Source organism: Schistocerca nitens, chromosome 5 (genome assembly GCF_023898315.1).
Source record: "Schistocerca nitens isolate TAMUIC-IGC-003100 chromosome 5, iqSchNite1.1, whole genome shotgun sequence".
Classification (NCBI taxonomy): Eukaryota; Metazoa; Arthropoda; class Insecta; order Orthoptera; family Acrididae; genus Schistocerca; species Schistocerca nitens.
In genome coordinates this window covers 554,217,032-554,234,515 of record NC_064618.1, presented here as the reverse complement: position 1 = coordinate 554,234,515, position 17,484 = coordinate 554,217,032, and the positions used below count along the sequence as shown (strand labels likewise).

The 17,484-nt window shown below is 42.2% G+C and overlaps 1 protein-coding gene across 1 annotated transcript in view; it reads left to right on the top strand.

Moving 5' to 3' along the window:
* Window positions 1–679: 679 nt before the first annotated feature.
* LOC126260009 (multifunctional methyltransferase subunit TRM112-like protein) overlaps window positions 680–17,484 on the top strand; it is a 40,457-nt gene continuing 23,652 nt past the window's right edge. The window contains exons 1-3 of the mRNA XM_049957169.1: window positions 680–950; window positions 1,044–1,145; window positions 16,759–16,851. Of these exons, the coding sequence (XP_049813126.1) occupies window positions 873–950; window positions 1,044–1,145; window positions 16,759–16,851 (273 nt within the window). The 5' untranslated portion in view covers window positions 680–872. The remainder of the gene's footprint in view (window positions 951–1,043; window positions 1,146–16,758; window positions 16,852–17,484) is intronic.

Sequence of the window (17,484 nt, the reverse complement as noted above, 5' to 3'; positions counted from 1 at the left end):
AATTCACAAAAGTAAAAAGCACACACATAGCAAGGAAATTAATTAGCTACCTCAAATGGAGAAGCATTCGTTGTCACTCAAAATCCTAACAACATGTCATCGTCGCTGTTTATTTGGTGGCATCAAATGAGTCGGAAAGTCAAAAACTGATGGCACTGCTTCGGGTTTGAGACGTTTCTTCCATGTTCTAGGGCTCACTGCGTAATCATCTTGTCGCAAATGGTTTCCGCAAAGAGAACTGCAAGACGTAGGATTAAAACCTTTCCGCTTCACGGAAGTAATACACTTCTTTAGCAGCTCTGGGTGCTTTAGGAGAAACCTGTTCAAAAACATCGCATTAGCAAACGCACTAAGTCTTTTTTTTATCGTATTGTATCGGTAGTCCTATTACCTGTGAAATGGTAAGTCACTTTCCTTACTCCATCGCTTCGTACAATTGAAAGCGGAACAAGAAATCACCATTTCGATAATACTTAATTCCTTATACACCGTACAGACCGAGAGAAACTTCTTGCCAAATTCGAATATGGCGGTCAATACAGACGACAGTAATCAGCTGGTAGAGCCATCTATCGGTAAGTCCGGTAGTTGAGCATCCCTCATTTCGCTAGCTTTAGACGCCTGATGCAAAGATACTACTGTCATTGCCGTTGGCGGCGGATGACTATCTTTCACACGAAGATCGATAATATTTCAAAGACTTTACCATAAGAAAAACCGGAGGGACAACATTTGTATTTTGTATCCAATATCCATTGACACTTGACAGGCTGAGAGAATTCTGCACGTGGGGTGTTGTATTGTCTCTCGACTTGAGAGCTGCTTTTTATTTGTTTGTGAAACTGTTATAAACAGCCTTGCAGGCTCTGAAAATGAAGCTATTAACTCATAACTTGTTGACATCGCGGTGTATGAAAGGCGTAACTGTAGGTTATCCTCTCGGTATAGTGGTAAGTTAATCTATCGTAATTTAAATGACAGCTTTTGAAGACTTCATTGTGTGGATATTTGATCAGCTCACAACAAATTTTTCTTCGTTCAAGGCTAAGGACATTAAAATTCTAGAATCTGAATTTAATTCAGAATTTGTGACCCGGCTCATACCGAAGTTGGACTGGAATACGCTGTGGCATGCAGCCGACAGCGTAAGTACTCTTATAAGCCGAACACCAATTAAAGTTATATACATTATGTTATCTTTAACAGTTAACTACTACGGACGTTGTAGGAATATAGGTACTATGGAGGGCCTCTCAGACCAACTTCTTATTTTTTATGTACTATGTACGAAACCGTTGAATATATTTTTCATGACATCCCGTCGTCATTACACTTATTAGAAGTAGATTGTGTGGAAATTTATATGTTTTTAAACAAGGCAGGATTTAAAACATTTATATGCATAAAACACAACAAAAATTGCAGTATATTCTTAATTTGTGTGTTACAAAAATAACAGTAAGCCTATATAGTTAGCTCTCTACTCACCCAGATTATCATCAGAGAGAGATTACAGAATTGCAATATAAATTGTTGGAAAAACACGATTCGTTTATGAGGAATTGTAATCAAAGTAAGTTTCGAGTTTAGTGCTTGTCATTTCAATATAGAGCGACTATTGCACTCCATAATTCAATAAAGAGAGAAACTTTGCCATATTTTACTTTCAAGAGAAAGCGTAAGAGCTACTTACCAAGTATAATGAGTTCCTGAGTCTGTTTTTTCGATGTCTGAAGCACATTTTGTATACAAATTATACTTTTAATATTGTCACTCACCTCTCGTGGCAAGTGTTCAATAAAAAGTCTGTTTCATATGAGACTCAGAAAGATCTCTTGCTTGAGTCTTCCTGGCGATCAGTCTTGTCATTACTTCTGGCTTTGGATAATCTTCATGTATCACATAAGAATTCACACTACAAGCAGCATCCACTAATGTGAAAAAAATGATCAAAGCCCATCTTCTTGGGGGTTGACTTGATGAATAAGGTGCACACCTCTGGTGGAGACAGTCCACACCAAATTTTGGGATCGACAGAAGCGTCCGATCCCACGCGTCGGCTTTGACCCGTGACGTAAGGGTGTTGTCGTGTGTGACGTCATGACAGCGCGGAGTTTGGTTTGAGTGTGGCTGTCTCCAGTTCTGTTTTATCTTATTTTATTTACTTTTCTGATCTGTTCGTTCTATCCCGTGAGATTTTTTTAAAAAAAGACAAAAAACACTAATCAGATACTGAAGCATCTTTATCTTCTATGGGTTGCAGGGGTTATGTCCCCTGGGGAGGTGGGTGGGAATTCATGCATGGCTGTTTTCACTTACACGTTGTAGCTACGCAAGGCGTCTAAATTTGTTTATATTTAGTTTGCCCCCCACCCAAAACACCCCATTTCCCGCACTTGTCCCGTTAGTGTCATTAGCCTTCTTGTGGAAAGTGTGTGTGTTTGTTTTTGTTTCCGCCATATTTGTGATGTCATGGGTCAAAGCAGACGGGTGGGATCGGACGCTTCCGTATTTCCAAATTTTATTGTGTTATAAAACAGTATGAGCTCAGGTTTTTCTGATTCAGGATCATTGTTTGTTGCATGGTGCACAGAAGAAAACAGTATTGCAGCTCTGGACTTCTTGGGTATGAAGTAAATCAGTCATGTCTCTTGTAAAACCATAAACAGTTGTCTTCACATCTTGTTTCTTATTAGGTAGAACCTGCTGAGGTATCTCTTTTTTTTTTTTTATTTTCAGTGTACTGATTAATGTAAGGCCTATTTTCCGTGATTCATTGGCTAGTTCTACTGACGAATACCAGTTGTCACCTGTAATATTTCTCCATGTGTGTTCAGTAGGTTTCACCAGTCGAAGAACAACCTGTGTGGGAATGCTGTGACCTTTCTTATACAAAGGATGTGACCATTACTGTCTTTTCAGGAATAAATGTGCACATTATACAAGTAAATTGTATGATCATCAGTCAAGCACTGAATCTTCAAGCCGAATTTTGCCCGTTTGTTTGGCGTATACTTTCTGAACACCTGAAACACAAAAATATTTGTGAAATTGCTGCAGACTTGTCTACCTTCTTTCTCTCATTCTGATCGTAATTGTATTTACTAACACTGCATGAAAACATCTCTGCCTGTTCCATCGGTTTCAACCAAGCTGTTAACCGATTTGTTCCCTAATCTGAAAATGGCTGAATACTCTAATAGGCCAATTAGCATGTTCAATTCAATAGCATCAGCTCCTTGTAGATATGGAACAATCAATCATTTGTATATTGTCCTCTAAGTTCAGATATTTTCAGATTTGTCCATAAAATGATTTCGTCTAGAATATCTTTGGTGAAGAACAGTTTCCATACATGCAAAACCAAAGGCTTTTCTCAAAGACTTTTTGCCTACTGTCGCAGCCCAGGAAGCTGCAAGACAATATTGTGGTGCCTTGTTCTTACGTTAGGTGGTGTCTGCTGTTCCTCCCAGTGAAAACATCTGTTCTTACTGAAGAAGTAAATTCTCCATCTGGTCATTCCATGTCAAAACACACAGTAATTCAAGGATTTGTAACCCTCTACCTCAGATATTCACAAAACTTTGCTCACATACCTACAACACAAACTCCTGCAAAATTTTTTTGGTCTCAAACTGTAACTTTATTTTTTATCGAATTTTGAATGTAGTAACAGGGCTTTGAAAGAATGTCAATGCAAAATGGTACTTATCTACATAAATGCCCATAACTCAGGTGTTTATGAAGCTTTTAATTTGGATTTTTTGTTCAGAAGTAAGGCATATAATTAACAGGTATCCAGTTATTGAAGCAGTAAAGGTACAAAAATTGTGAGAATGTGGGAAAATGCTTATATCATATTTCTCCAACCTGCAGGGAACCTGATTTTGGTCTCAAATAATCCCTAGATTATAAGCTTTCTAATAAAATAAAAATTTTAATAGGTTTTCTACTAATGGACATACACAGATTAAATCAAAATATTTTTTGCTGTAATGGAAAAGGGTCATTGTAAGGAAGTTCATCTATTCACTTTCACACTGCCTCAGATGCAGGGGTATCACATTAGCATATATTTAAGAATAACTCATTCTAGGCAGACAAGTAAACTTTAGTGGAAATTTATTTCCTTTCACTTGACTAATTCAGTAATAGTTTAAAGACTAAAATATATGTGATTTATGTGTTGACCCAATCAACTGCTCATAGTGATAAAAAAAAGTTCTTAGGCAGCAGTAGCTTGTTTGAAACCTTTATAGGCCTGAAAACAATGCAACAATTGCTGAAATTCATTGTTGAGAATAACTTACATGCAACAATTAGTCTATTTGGTCTCGGTTCCTCGTTGCCTTTTTGTGAGATAGATTATAACTGTTTGTGGTGCGGCACCAATCATTCCAATTGTATAAGGTATGATTTTAGTGAATTAGTGCTCAGATAATTGCAGTGGAAAATGTGAATTCATGCACTGTTGGAAAGGACTATAAACACCATATCATTTGACTACCTATACCTTTGTATAAACTCTACAAAAAATAGCAGAGCTGAGTTAAGACCAATGAGATTTGATATTTCTGCGATCCATTGTAAGCGTTCCATGAGATCAAGAAAGTGGTGCTGTATGTGGATATCGTATGTACTATTACTTAAGTTTTTGAAAGTTGTCAAAGAATTTCTTGTGATCCTTTCAAGAAAAACAGTTAAAATATCTTCGAGGTCAGTTTGCTTGTCTTTGTTGTGTAAAACCAGGCCAAAAAGTGTGCACATATGGTAAGATTTGTGAACAGAAAACTGACATCAGTGATAGAAATGAGTGATGCAGATGACCCAGAGATGACATTTCACGAATAAGTACTAAAAAGTCAAAGTGCTGAGGATGCAAATAAATCTTTACATGATTTAGGGTGATCTCCCTTAAAACTTTACTCCGTTACAAATCACAAGAAGGCTTCATGTGACAAAAAGAGAGTAGAAAAAGTGAAGCATGTTTTGGAAAAAAAGTGTACTGGGCATTAGTTTGCAGTATTGAAGATTCTGACTGTAGAGAAGAAATATTTGACCATAAAATTGCTAAGAAACCAAAGATTTTGACGCCATGATATTGTTAATGAAAGAAAAAATGGCTAATGTAAGAGTACCTAAAAAAATTCAAATTTAAACTTCAACCCCACCCTCTTGGTCAAAAGAAAACCATGTCAGAATTCAGTGTTAGTGAGTATGTGGTTTGACAAGTAAGGAAACAAAACAGAAATAGGTATCCTATCAATTCCTAAACAAAAAGGGGGAAAAGTTATTGCTGATGAAGTGGAACAGATTGTCACTGATTGTTACCAAAATGATGAATATACTTTAATGTTACCAGGAGGAAAAGACAGTTGGCTTTCAGAAGAATGTATATATGCAAAAACAACACTTCCTTTGCACCTTAAGAGAACTGAACTCTTGTTCTAAATGGGAGAATCCAAACATTAACATTAGTCTTTCTAAATTATGGTGTACTTTAGCTGCTGCTGCCAGCACTCATTCAGTGTCAGAACTATTAAAACAAAATTAGCTTACAAAGATGGTGGTGATATTTAGTTCAGCCAGTGGATAGACATAGAGCATTGGACAGAATAGGTGAAGCAGTGTGCAACTGTTGGTGAGTATGTATACTTATTGGTAAAAAAATTACAGGCACTTGAACCACACTCATTTGTATCTGTCAGTCAAAATCATTGAAAAAAATTGAAAGAAAATCTAACCCCGGAAAAAGTACGGTAATTCTGTTAATGGACTTTGCTGAAAACTACAGTTCAGTAATTCAGAATGAAATTTAGTTACCACTGGACAAGAAGCAGCTGTGCAATCCATTCCGTGTGTGTTTACGTGGTAAATGAAGAAAGTAAATTGGCAATAGTGAACCACTGCTTTATAATTGATGATATGGAACATTATATAGGATTTGTAAATGCTGTTCAGAAAGAAATGGTTAAGCGGCTTGCAAAGCGTTGCCCACAAGTAAAGAAAGTGCATTATATCACTGATAGATGTGCTGCTCAATGTAAGAATAGAAAAAGCTTTAAAAATGAGCATTCCTTTTTTGCTACTAGCCACAGTAATTTTGTGTATGATGGTTTGGGAGGAACTATAAAATGTATATTGAGAAGAGCCAGTCTTCAACTAGCTGGTGATGGACAAATAACAACTGCATCTGGTGCTTGATTTCTGCAAATTTGACAATTTATTTACTTATTTTGAGAAAATCAATGTAGATTTCCTATGCAAGAACCTCGAAGAGATTTTCGACAACCTGTACAATACCTGGTACCAGGAATTTTCACCAGTACAACCCACTTTCATGTGATTCTTTAGAGATCAGAAGAGTAACTTCGCCTTCCTTGATTTTTTTTTTTTTTTTGCCCCCTTCATTCAGTGCAAATGCCCTACAATGGACATGCACTCGTCTTCAAAAATATTATTTTGTAGCAGCTGTATATGATGACAGATGGTACTTTGCCTTTGTCATAAATGTCTGCGATGGAGACATTGAACTACTTTTTTTGCACCCACCTGGACCAGCAGTGTCATTCTTTTGGCCTGAGAAGGTAGAGTCTAGTTTTGTGCCTTTGGAAAACACTTTATGTGCTGTTGGCGTACCTAAATCAACATCATTAGGCAGAATGTGTTGCTTCAATGAAAAAGATATGAAGTTAACACAATATAATTTGTCACAGTGGACTAAAAACAGAGATGTTAACAAGTTTCATTAATAGTTTCAGGAATCCTCACTGCTGAAAATGTACATTTTAAATTAACATTAGTGTTATTAGGATAATTGTTGTTTAAAGATGCTAATTTGACACTCTAAATAAAGTTAACCTGTGTAGTGAAAATGTTTCAATTGCAGTTGTAACTTTTAGCTTTGTACTTTCACGAGGCAGTCTTACCATAGGTTGTCAGTTTACATAATCTGATTTGAATGATCTTCTGAAAAATGATGTGACATATGTTCAATGAACATCCAATATCTATCAAAACTCAGGGTGCACCATTTTTTTCTAATAATATCATAGTTTTGATAAAAATAAATCGTGTATCAGCTGTCAGCAAGTGTTCTACATATTTAAAAATCATTGTTTGCACCACAACAGCTTAAGTTGATTTTTGTATTCTCATAAGAATAGTTATTATATTTTTTCCCAATAAAGATACATCCCTTCTGTGACATTTGAGGAAATATGACAGTAATGTGTTGAAAATAAAATACTTTCTATTATAATAATAATAATTTTTATTATTTTTGTCTGAAGTAATGCAATCCAAATGACAAATTTCAGTTGCGGCATTTACATTTGTAAAAAAATTCCATTTTTTCCCCTAAAACTACATGTCGTTCGAGCAGAAATATTGTGCTGACTATTGCAATGCAGATAGTAACAAGTAGAAAAGCTTCGTGAAAATCTAAAGCAGTGGGTGTCAGGTACGGATGATATTTATTATTATTATTATTATTATTATTTTCTTTACAACACAAAGTATTGTGAGTTCAAATTTATTTGTGTGTCCATTCATAGACAACCTATTAATAATTTTATTACAATGTGTACTGTCTTGGGTCTTATGTAAGACCAATTATAAGTTCCCACCACACTGGAGAAATGTGATATAAGCATCCTTCAGTGTGCATGTACTTTTTCGGGAAATTGGAAAGTGACACACATTAATTTTTTGTATTGTTCTTTGTAACTTTACTGCGTAAATAATTACATGCCTATTAAGTATGTGCTTCTCTTAACTTATGAAAAAAAATTCAAATCAAAAGCTTCATGAACGCCTGAGTTAAGGGCATTTATGTAGATAAGTACCATTTTGCATTGACATTCTTGCAGAGTCCAGTTATCAGAATATCACTACACATAAAATTAACTATAAAAAAAGTTTTTTGCAAAAGTTCTTATGTTATAAGTATAACCAAATGTGCAAAGTTTCATGACAATCTGAAATGATGGGTGGCATGACCTGCATGATATGACGTGGAATGACGCCATCATCATGTGCTGTCACATCTTCCCCAGTTTCAGTGTCCTGCTCTGAATTAGTGTCATTATCACTAAATATCTCAAATTTAGGGTCATTATCACTGTCGTCAAAGTCTTCACCAAAGGATTCACTGAGATGTTCTTGAACATACACCTCTGTCGTACAAAAAACACGTTGCATAGAAGATCCAGCTTTCCCCGCTACAGAGAAACAGTAGCATGCAACAGAACTACTACACAAACACTATGATACATCTGAGAGACCTTTCAAGGCCTAAAAATAAGAAACAGAGCAGCAACAATGCAAGAGTTCTGACGCTTGTAGCTTGCCATGTAATAGGAAAGTACACAGAAGAGCCCATTTTGCATCCCCAGGGTGTGTGAAATGTCATAAGGCAAAAAAAAAAAAAAAAAAAAAAATCATAGAGAGGCAGTCCGTAGTAGTTGAGGGTTAAATTCGACTCCTGCTTGTATCTCATAACACACACACTTGGTTACTTGCTGAAAGGTGAACTGAATCATGTGTTGTTCATTACAACCTGCTACTCGATAGTTGTTGCCTACAACTTGTGATGATGTTGTTCAGTGACAGAACTACCTGTTTGTAATTGGTTCTTCACTTAAAATTTTGTTAAATGTTTGAAGATTGGATTCATTTTCTTAGGAGTGTTGCTAAATACTAAAATAAAAAAACCAACAGTAGGAATAAAAATTTAGTGTCCTGCTGAAGTTCACACTGTTGGATACCAGTGCCGTGGAATTTGCTCTTAAAAAAAATTGCAGTTAAATGGAAATGCAGGGAAAGACGGGTTGCCACTTACCGTAAAGAAGACGTTTTAAATTGCAGACAAGGGCAATTAAAGGACACGTACATAAAGCTTGAGGGCCACAGCCTTTGTCAGTAAAAGACACACACAAGCCATTCATACACACAAGAAAGCACACATCATACACATGTGACTGCCCAACTCCAGGCCCTCTTTAACTGATGAAGTCCCCTCCTGCGGGTCCGGGGATTAGAATAGGCCCAGGGTATTCCTGCCTGTTGTAAGAACTAAATGGCAACTAAAAGGAGTCACTCACGTTTCAGCCTTTATGTGATGGTCCCCTGTAGGGTTTGACCTCCATTTTTCAAAATTTTCCCAAAGACCGAGCCAATTGGGGAAGGCTGCCTTGCATGGTGCGTAGTATCCTTTGTGCCTTCAGATCTTCAGCCCACTTTCTTGTCGTCGCACTGCAGTCCAGCTTGATCTCCATCTCTTGGGTGAGGACACCTTCCTGGGTACGTTTGCCACCATGCGCTATGCAATGTCATTTTTTGTGCCGACGATGACCATGGACTTCTTTGCACCTCATATCCAGCACAGTAGCCAGTCCGTTGTGGTGGGGCCGCCATGTACCCAGTTGGTTGTAGTCCCCTGACAACACAGGGATCGCTCTGCTGATGCCTGCACCATTAACTCCCCGTGTATGCCAAGGAGTAGATGCTCGTCACCCTGGGGCATCGGGACTCTCGGCGAAGGCCACCCTACCAGGTGGATTTTGCTGCGGCTGGTTGGGGCCCATGGGGAGGGACCCTGGTCAGAGTGGGTGGCATCAGGGCGGATGACGTGCAATGAAGCATACCACGTCATCACTTGCTGGTGATCAAACACCAGCAGTCACTAAGCATTCCAAGTCTCAGTTCACTGCAAGAAAGTATGACCCTAAATCATTCCCCTCCCTGGCCACACCATGGGAGGAATGCCAGGCTAAGGATGGCAGCAAACCTTATTCACCCCGGTACCTCATATGCACGAGAACTGATGGGGTCTCCTTTGTTTTGGTGGAACCACAGTTTTTTATAGAACATTTAGAGAACAAGTTTGGGGAAGTGGAGGGCTTGTCTAAAATGCGTTCTGGGTCAGTCTTGATAAAAACAGCATCCTCTGCCCAGTGACGGGCTTTTCTCCCTTGTAACAAGTTGGGGGATGTTTCTGTTACCAACACACCACATAAGAGCTTAAATATGTTCCAGGGTATTATATTCCATAGGGACCTTCTTTTGCAGTCTGACGACGAGCTGCACACCACTTTAGAGCGGCAAGGTGTTCATTTCGTCCGGCGCATCCATTGGGGTCTGAGGAATAATAAAGTTGCCACAGGTGCCTTCATCGTGGCCTTCGAAGGTGACACCTTACCCAAGAAGGTCAAGGTGATGGTCTACTGCTGTGATGTCAAGCCATATATCCCACCCCAATGCTGTGCTTTAACTGCTGGAAGTTCGGCCATATGTCTTCCCGCTGTACTTCCAGCGTCACATGTCGAGATTGTGGACGTCCATCACATCCCAATACTCTGTGACCCGCCTCCCATCTGTGTCAACTGCAGAGAGCATCATCCACCTTGCTCGCCAGACAGCAGGATTTTACAGAAAGAGAATAAAACCATGGAATACAAGAAAATGGACCAACTGACCTACATTGATGCTAAGAGAAAATATGCACGCCCACATCCTGTGGCTATAACCTCCTCATACGCCACCGCCACAAGAACAGTAGTAGCCCCATCAGTTCCGCAAATTCCAGTCGGCTCTCAGAGCCATAAGGCTATACCTGCCTCCTTGGGAGCACTGCCCCCTCCCCTCCCCCCCCCCTCTCCAACCATCATGGACACCAGTCCCCACATCTCAGCCGGAGAAGCGTAAGTCTCCTTCGGCTCCTCTCACCGAGAAGGGGTCCCTTGGGTCAATCCCTTCCCAGGTTTCTGCTAGTGGGAAATAAGATGCCCGTCAATGACTGTAGTGCCCAAAAGCAGCTGGGCATAGGGCTTCATCCTCAGTCCCGGAGACGGCATCAGTGAAGCCCTCCCAGCCAGAGAAACCCAAGGAACAGTTAGAAAAGTCCAAAAAGAAGATCCCTAAGACCAAGAAAATTGTAGTGACACCCACTCAACTGCTACCTGTAAGCTCTGTGTCTGGGAATAAGGTGGCAATTCTGGCGTCCACTGAGGACCTAGATCTCGCTGGACTCTCAGACGAAATGGATATAGACTGCTCAAGCAATAAGTCAGTGGCAGCAGGTGACCCTGAGGCATAAACTGCCCCATGGAATATTCCATGCCTTCCAAGTCTCATGATGATGTCATCCTCCAGTGGAATTGTGGCAGTTTTTTCCACTGCCTAGCTGAGCTACGGCAACTGTTAAGCTTTACACCTGCTTCCTGCATTGCCCTCCAGGAAACCTGGTTCCCAGCAATGCGAACCTCTGCCCTCTGCGGCTATAAGGTATACTACAGGAACCATAGTGACTATAATCGAGTGTCAGGTGGAGTTTGTGTTTATGTCTTAAACTCAGTCTGTAGTGAAACTGTGCCCCTTCAAACTCCTCTTGAAGATGTGGCTGTCAGAATAAGGATGACGCAGGAAATAACTGTCTGCAATGTATATCTTCCTCCAGATGGTGTAGTATCCTTGAATGTATTAGCTGCACTGATTGATCAACTCCCTAAGCCTTTCTTACTTTTGGGAGATTTTAACACCCATAACCCCTTGTGGGCTGGCACTGTGCTTACTGGCTGAGGCAGAGATTTCAAAACTTTACTGTTTCAGTTCAACCTCTGCCTCTTGAATACTGGGGCCGCCACACATTTCATTGTGGCTCGAGGTAGTTACTCGGCCATTGATTTATCCATTTGCAATCGAGGACTTCTCTCGCCTATCCACTGGAGAGCACATGATTACTTGTATGGTAGTGACCACTTCCCATCTTCTTCCTGTCACTGCCCCAGCCTCAGGCCCATGGAAGCCTGTCCAGATTGGCTTTAAACAAGGCAGACGGGGAAACTTTTACCTCTGCGGTCACCCTTTACTCACCCCCACATGGTAACATCAATGTGATGGTGGAGCAGGGGACTACAACAATTTGTACTGAGGTGGAAAATGTGATCCCTCACTCTTTATTGTGCCCCCGGCGAAAGGTGGTCCCTTGGTGGTCACCGGAAGTCGCTGAGGCAATTGAGGAATGCTGGCGAGCTCTACAGTGGCATAAGTAGTATCCCTCCCTGGAGCACCTCATAGCCTTTAAGCGGCTCCGTGCCCGTGTTCGCCAGCTTATCAAAAGACAGAAACAGGAGTGTTGGTCGAGATTCATCTCGACCATACGTCAGCTTCCCAAGTGTGGATGAAGATCAGACATCTTTTTGTTTAACAGACCTCGACAGGTGTCCCTGGCATTAACATCAGTGGCATGTTATCTACCGACACAAACATGATTGCTGAGCAATATGCTCGAGCCATTGATTTGCAGCCCAGGACTTCTCCCATTGTTACACTGGAGAGCACTCTTTAGGGTGCCCTCGGTTAAAGACAGACCCTTGATGGTCGTCGGAAGTTGCTGAAGCAATTAAGGAGCCTCTGTGAGCTCTACAGCGACATAAGTGGCACTCTTCCCTGGAGCACGTCATAGCCTTTAAACAGCTCCGTACTTACATTCGCCAACTTATCAAATGATGGAAGCAGGAATGCTGGGAGAGATATGTCTCGACTATTGGATGCCATATGTCACCTTCCCAAGTCTGGGCAAAGATCAAACATGTTTTCGGGTACCAGACCCCAACAGGTTTTCCGGTGTTAACATAACCTAACGACACAAATGCAATTGCTGAGCAATATGCTCGAGCCTCTGTGTCGGAGAATTACCTCGCAACCTTTTTGTCAAAAATTTCCTGTCGCTTCATACTTTTCGTGTCCAAGTTATTGCCTTCCATAGTTCCCCCCATATCCAGGTGAATGGGGTCCCACAGGTCTCTGTATTGAGTGTATCCTTATTTTCAGTGGCCATTGATGGTCTAGCAGGAGCTGTAGGGCCGTCCGTCTCACCTTCTCTGTATACAGGCAGATTTCTGTATTTCATGCTGCTCCACCAGTACTGGTGTTGTTGAGCGGCACCTACAGGGAGCCATCCATAAGGTGCAGTCATGGGCTCTAGCCCACGGTTTCCAGTTTTCAGCCACAAAGTTGTGATTTATGCACTTCTGTCGGCGTCATACCATTCATACAGAACAAGAACTTTACCTTAATAACGATCCACTCACTGTAGTGGAGACATATCGGCTCTTCGGGCTGGTTTTCAATGCCCGAGAGACTTGGCTTCCTCACCTTCGTCGGCTTAAGCGGAAGTGGTGGCAGCGCTTCAGTGCCCTCCGCTGCCTGAGGAATTCCAACTGGAGTGCAGATCACTCTACGCTGCTGCAGCTCTACAGAGCCCTTGTTCAATCCCATCTTGAGTATGGGAGTCTGGTTTATGGTTTTGTGGTGCCCTCAGCTTTGTGTTTACTCAACCCAGTGCGCCACTGTGGCATTCACCTAGCGACAGGAGCTTTTTAGGATGAGTCTGGTGACCAGCTTCCTAGTGGAGGACGGAGTCCCTCCATTGCAGGATAGGAGTGCACAATTGCTCTCCACTTACATTGCACACGTTCGTAGTTCTCCTTCGCATCCGAATTACCGTCTCTCTTTCCCACCCACGGCGGTTCATCTCCTGCATCAGCGGCCCAGGTCAGGGCTTCCAATTGCAGTTCATGTCCGATCCCTTCTTTCTGAACTGGAGTCCTTGCCTTTACCACGTATACTTGAGGTTCATTCACAAACACCTCCATGGTGTACACCTATGCCACTGCTTCTCCTGGACCTTTCACATGGCGCTAAGGACTCAGTTAACCATGTGACTCACCGCTGTTACTTCCTCTCGATTCTCGACATGTACTGGGGCCATGTAGTAGTTTACACCAATGGCTGATAGTCATGTTGGCTTTGCCTATGTTCCTGGAGGACATATAGAACAGTACTCGTTGCCAGATGGCTGCAGTGTTTTCAGTGTAGAGCTGGCGGCCATATCTTGTGCTCTTGAGCACATCTGCTCATGTCCAGGTTAGCCATTTCTCCTGTGTACTGACCCCTTGAGCAGCCTACAAGGTATCGACTAATTCTACCCTCGTCACCCTTTGGTAGCGACCATCCAGGAGTCCATCTATGCCCTGGAATGGTCCAGTCGTTCAGTGGTGTTTGTCTGGACCCCACGTCATTTCGGAATCCCAGTTAACGAACTTGCTGACAGGCTGGCCAAACAGGCTACACGGAAACTGCTTACGGAGATCGGCTTTGCTGAAACTGTCCTGCATTCAGTATTACACCACAAGGTTTTGCGGCTTTGGTAGACAGAACGGCATAACCTAAGTATGCACGACAAGCTGCTTGCCATTAAGGAAACTACGAATGTGTGGAAGACCTCCGTGCGCGCCTCCCGCAGGGACTCTGTGGTTCTCTGTCGGCTCTGCATTGGCCATACGTGGCTGACGCGTGTTTATCTCCTCCGTTGTGAGGACCCACCTCAGTGTTACTGTGGCTCACAAATGACAGTCACCCATCTCTTGCTGGAGTGCCCGCTTTTAGCCGCTGTGTGGTGGACTTTTAACTTTCCCAGCACCCTACCTTCGGTGTTTGGCGACAATACCTCAGCAACAGCTTTAGTTTTACATTTTATTTGTGAGGGTGAGTTTTATCATTTGCCCTAAGTTTTATCACATGTCCTTTGTCCCTGTGTGTCCTCCATCCTAGTGCTTTCAGGGTGGAGGTTTTAATGTGTTGCAGAGTGCCTGGCTTTTCCTTTTTTATCCTCGTGGTCAGCCAGCCATGGTAATCTGATTTCTTGTTTTAACCTCTTCTGCCTCTTTCTTGTGTCTTTGTGATTTTCTTGACCCCTTCTGCCCATTTAAGTGTTTGTTGCCCTTAAGTCATTGTGGTTTTTCATTTCATTCTGTTTTGTGTTGTAAGTCTCGTTGTCTTATTCTCACCCTTGTACCATTGTTTCCTTTGGAAAAAGGGACCGATGACCTTTACTTCAGTCCCTTCCCCCCTCTTTTAAACAAACCAACCAACCAACCGATGAAGTCTGTGACCGAAAGTTTAATGTAACTTTTTCAATTGTGCCTGTCCTCAACTTAACATACCTTCTTTATGGTAAGTAGAAATATTTACAGTTAAGACACACTTTGAATTTCACAGTTGTTTGTAGGAAACATAACACTTGTAAATTATTTGGATAATGATAATATTTTCATTGTGTCAGTAATACTAGTACTTAAGACTGACCAGAGTAGCTGCTGCATTATACACTCCTGGAAATGGAAAAAAGAACACATTGACACCGGTGTGTCAGACCCACCATACTTGCTCCGGACACTGCGAGAGGGCTGTACAAGCAATGATCACACGCACTGCACAGCGGACACACCAGGAACCGCGGTGTTATCCGTCGAATGGCGCTAGCTGCGCAGCATTTGTGCACCGCCGCCGTCAGTGTCAGCCAGTTTGCCGTGGCATACGGAGCTCCATCGCAGTCTTTAACACTGGTAGTATGCCGCGACAGCGTGGACGTGAACCGTATGTGCAGTTGACGGACTTTGAGCGAGGGCGTATAGTGGGCATGCGGGAGGCCGGGTGGACGTACCGCCGAATTGCTCAACATGTGGGGCGTGAGGTCTCCACAGTACATCGATGTTGTCGCCAGTGGTCGGCGGAAGGTGCACGTGCCCGTCAACCTGGAACCGGACCGCAGCGACGCACGGATGCACGCCAAGACCGTAGGATCCTACGCAGTGCCGTAGGGGACCGCACCGCCACTTCCCAGCAAATTAGGGACACTGTTGCTCCTGGGGTATCGGCGAAGACCATTCGCAACCGTCTCCATGAAGCTGGGCTACGGTCCCGCACACCGTTACACCGTCTTCCGCTCACGCCCCAACATCGTGCAGCCCGCCTCCAGTGGTGTCGCGACAGGCGTGAATGGAGGGACGAATGGAGACGTGTCGTCTTCAGCGATGAGAGTCGCTTCTGCCTTGGTGCCAATGATGGTCGTATGCGTGTTTGGCGCCGTGCAGGTGAGCGCCACAATCAGGACTGCATACGACCGAGGCACACAGGGCCAACACCCGGCATCATGGTGTGGGGAGCGATCTCCTACACTGGCCGTACACCACTGGTGATCGTCGAGGGGACACTGAATAGTGCACGGTACATCCAAACCGTCATCGAACCCATCGTTCTACCATTCCTAGACCGGCAAGGGAACTTGCTGTTCCAACAGGACAATGCACGTCCGCATGTATCCCGTGCCAACCAACGTGCTCTAGAAGGTGTATGTCAACTACCCTGGCCAGCAAGATCTCCGGATGTGTCCCCCATTGAGCATGTTTGGGACTGGATGAAGCGTCGTCTCACGCGGTCTGCACGTCCAGCACGAACGCTGGTCCAACTGAGGCGCCAGGTGGAAATGGCATGGCAAGCCGTTCCACAGGACTACATCCAGCATCTCTACGATCGTCTCCATGGGAGAATAGCAGCCTGCATTGCTGCGAAAGGTGGATATACACTGTACTAGTGCCGACATTGTGCATGCTCTGTTGCCTGTGTCTATGTGCCTGTGGTTCTGTCAGTGTGATCATGTGATGTATCTGACCCCAAGAATGTGTCTATAAAGTTTCCCCTTCCTGGGACAATGAATTCACGGTGTTCTTATTTCAATTTCCAGGAGTGTATGTCCCTTTCTAGGCCTGCAGGATGATCACCTTTCCTTTCAAACATCAAACTAGTCTTGACATTACTTGGATTAAAGTTAATAATTTTTAAATTTTGTTTGTGTTTCATCTTATTAATACAGTTTGGAGTATATTGCAAGTGGCTATAATTTTCATTTTCCAGATTGGGCATGCAGGGGACTTACCACAGACTTTAATTGAGGATTTTGAAAATAATGAAGAATTTTTGAAAAAAGTACACCATGTTTTATTGGAGGTATGTATTGTAAAAGTTTTAGACTTTCTAAGCCAGTGATAAACGACACATCAGCAATTTAAAATAGAGCATAAAATAAATTATAAAGGTCAGTTGAAGTTTTCTGTACAAAAATGTGCTGAAGTTCCTTTTATTTATGTTACTTGTAAAATATTTAGTGTAGTAGTGTTACTAGTTTGCAAATGTTTCTTAGATTACAAAGGTTTTTAGTGATGAAGAATTAACTGGCAATACACTGATTCTTGGAGAAAGGGGAAAGAACAGCAAAAAACACAACTATTATTCTGAATCCAAATAACTGATAATTTTTTCTATAAAATAATTTAGTTCCTGTTTAATCAGTTGTTAATGAGGTAATGGTCACACACTTTTTGCTATGTTAAGAGATTGTAGTGACTACTTGTCAAAAGGAAAATACACTGGTGTCCAAAATTAAAGCAACAAACTGCTATTTCCCCATCCTGTGTCCAATTCACAATATAGTCATGCAAAGTGTCAGGATAAGCCGTTACAATCATGTTCTGCATGGAAGATGGCATTCCGATCAACGGACAACCACGCCAGCAATGACTTCAGAGCACCTATCAAGTGGGGTAGTGTTTGTAGGGTAGTCCCACATCCACAATCTGCTGT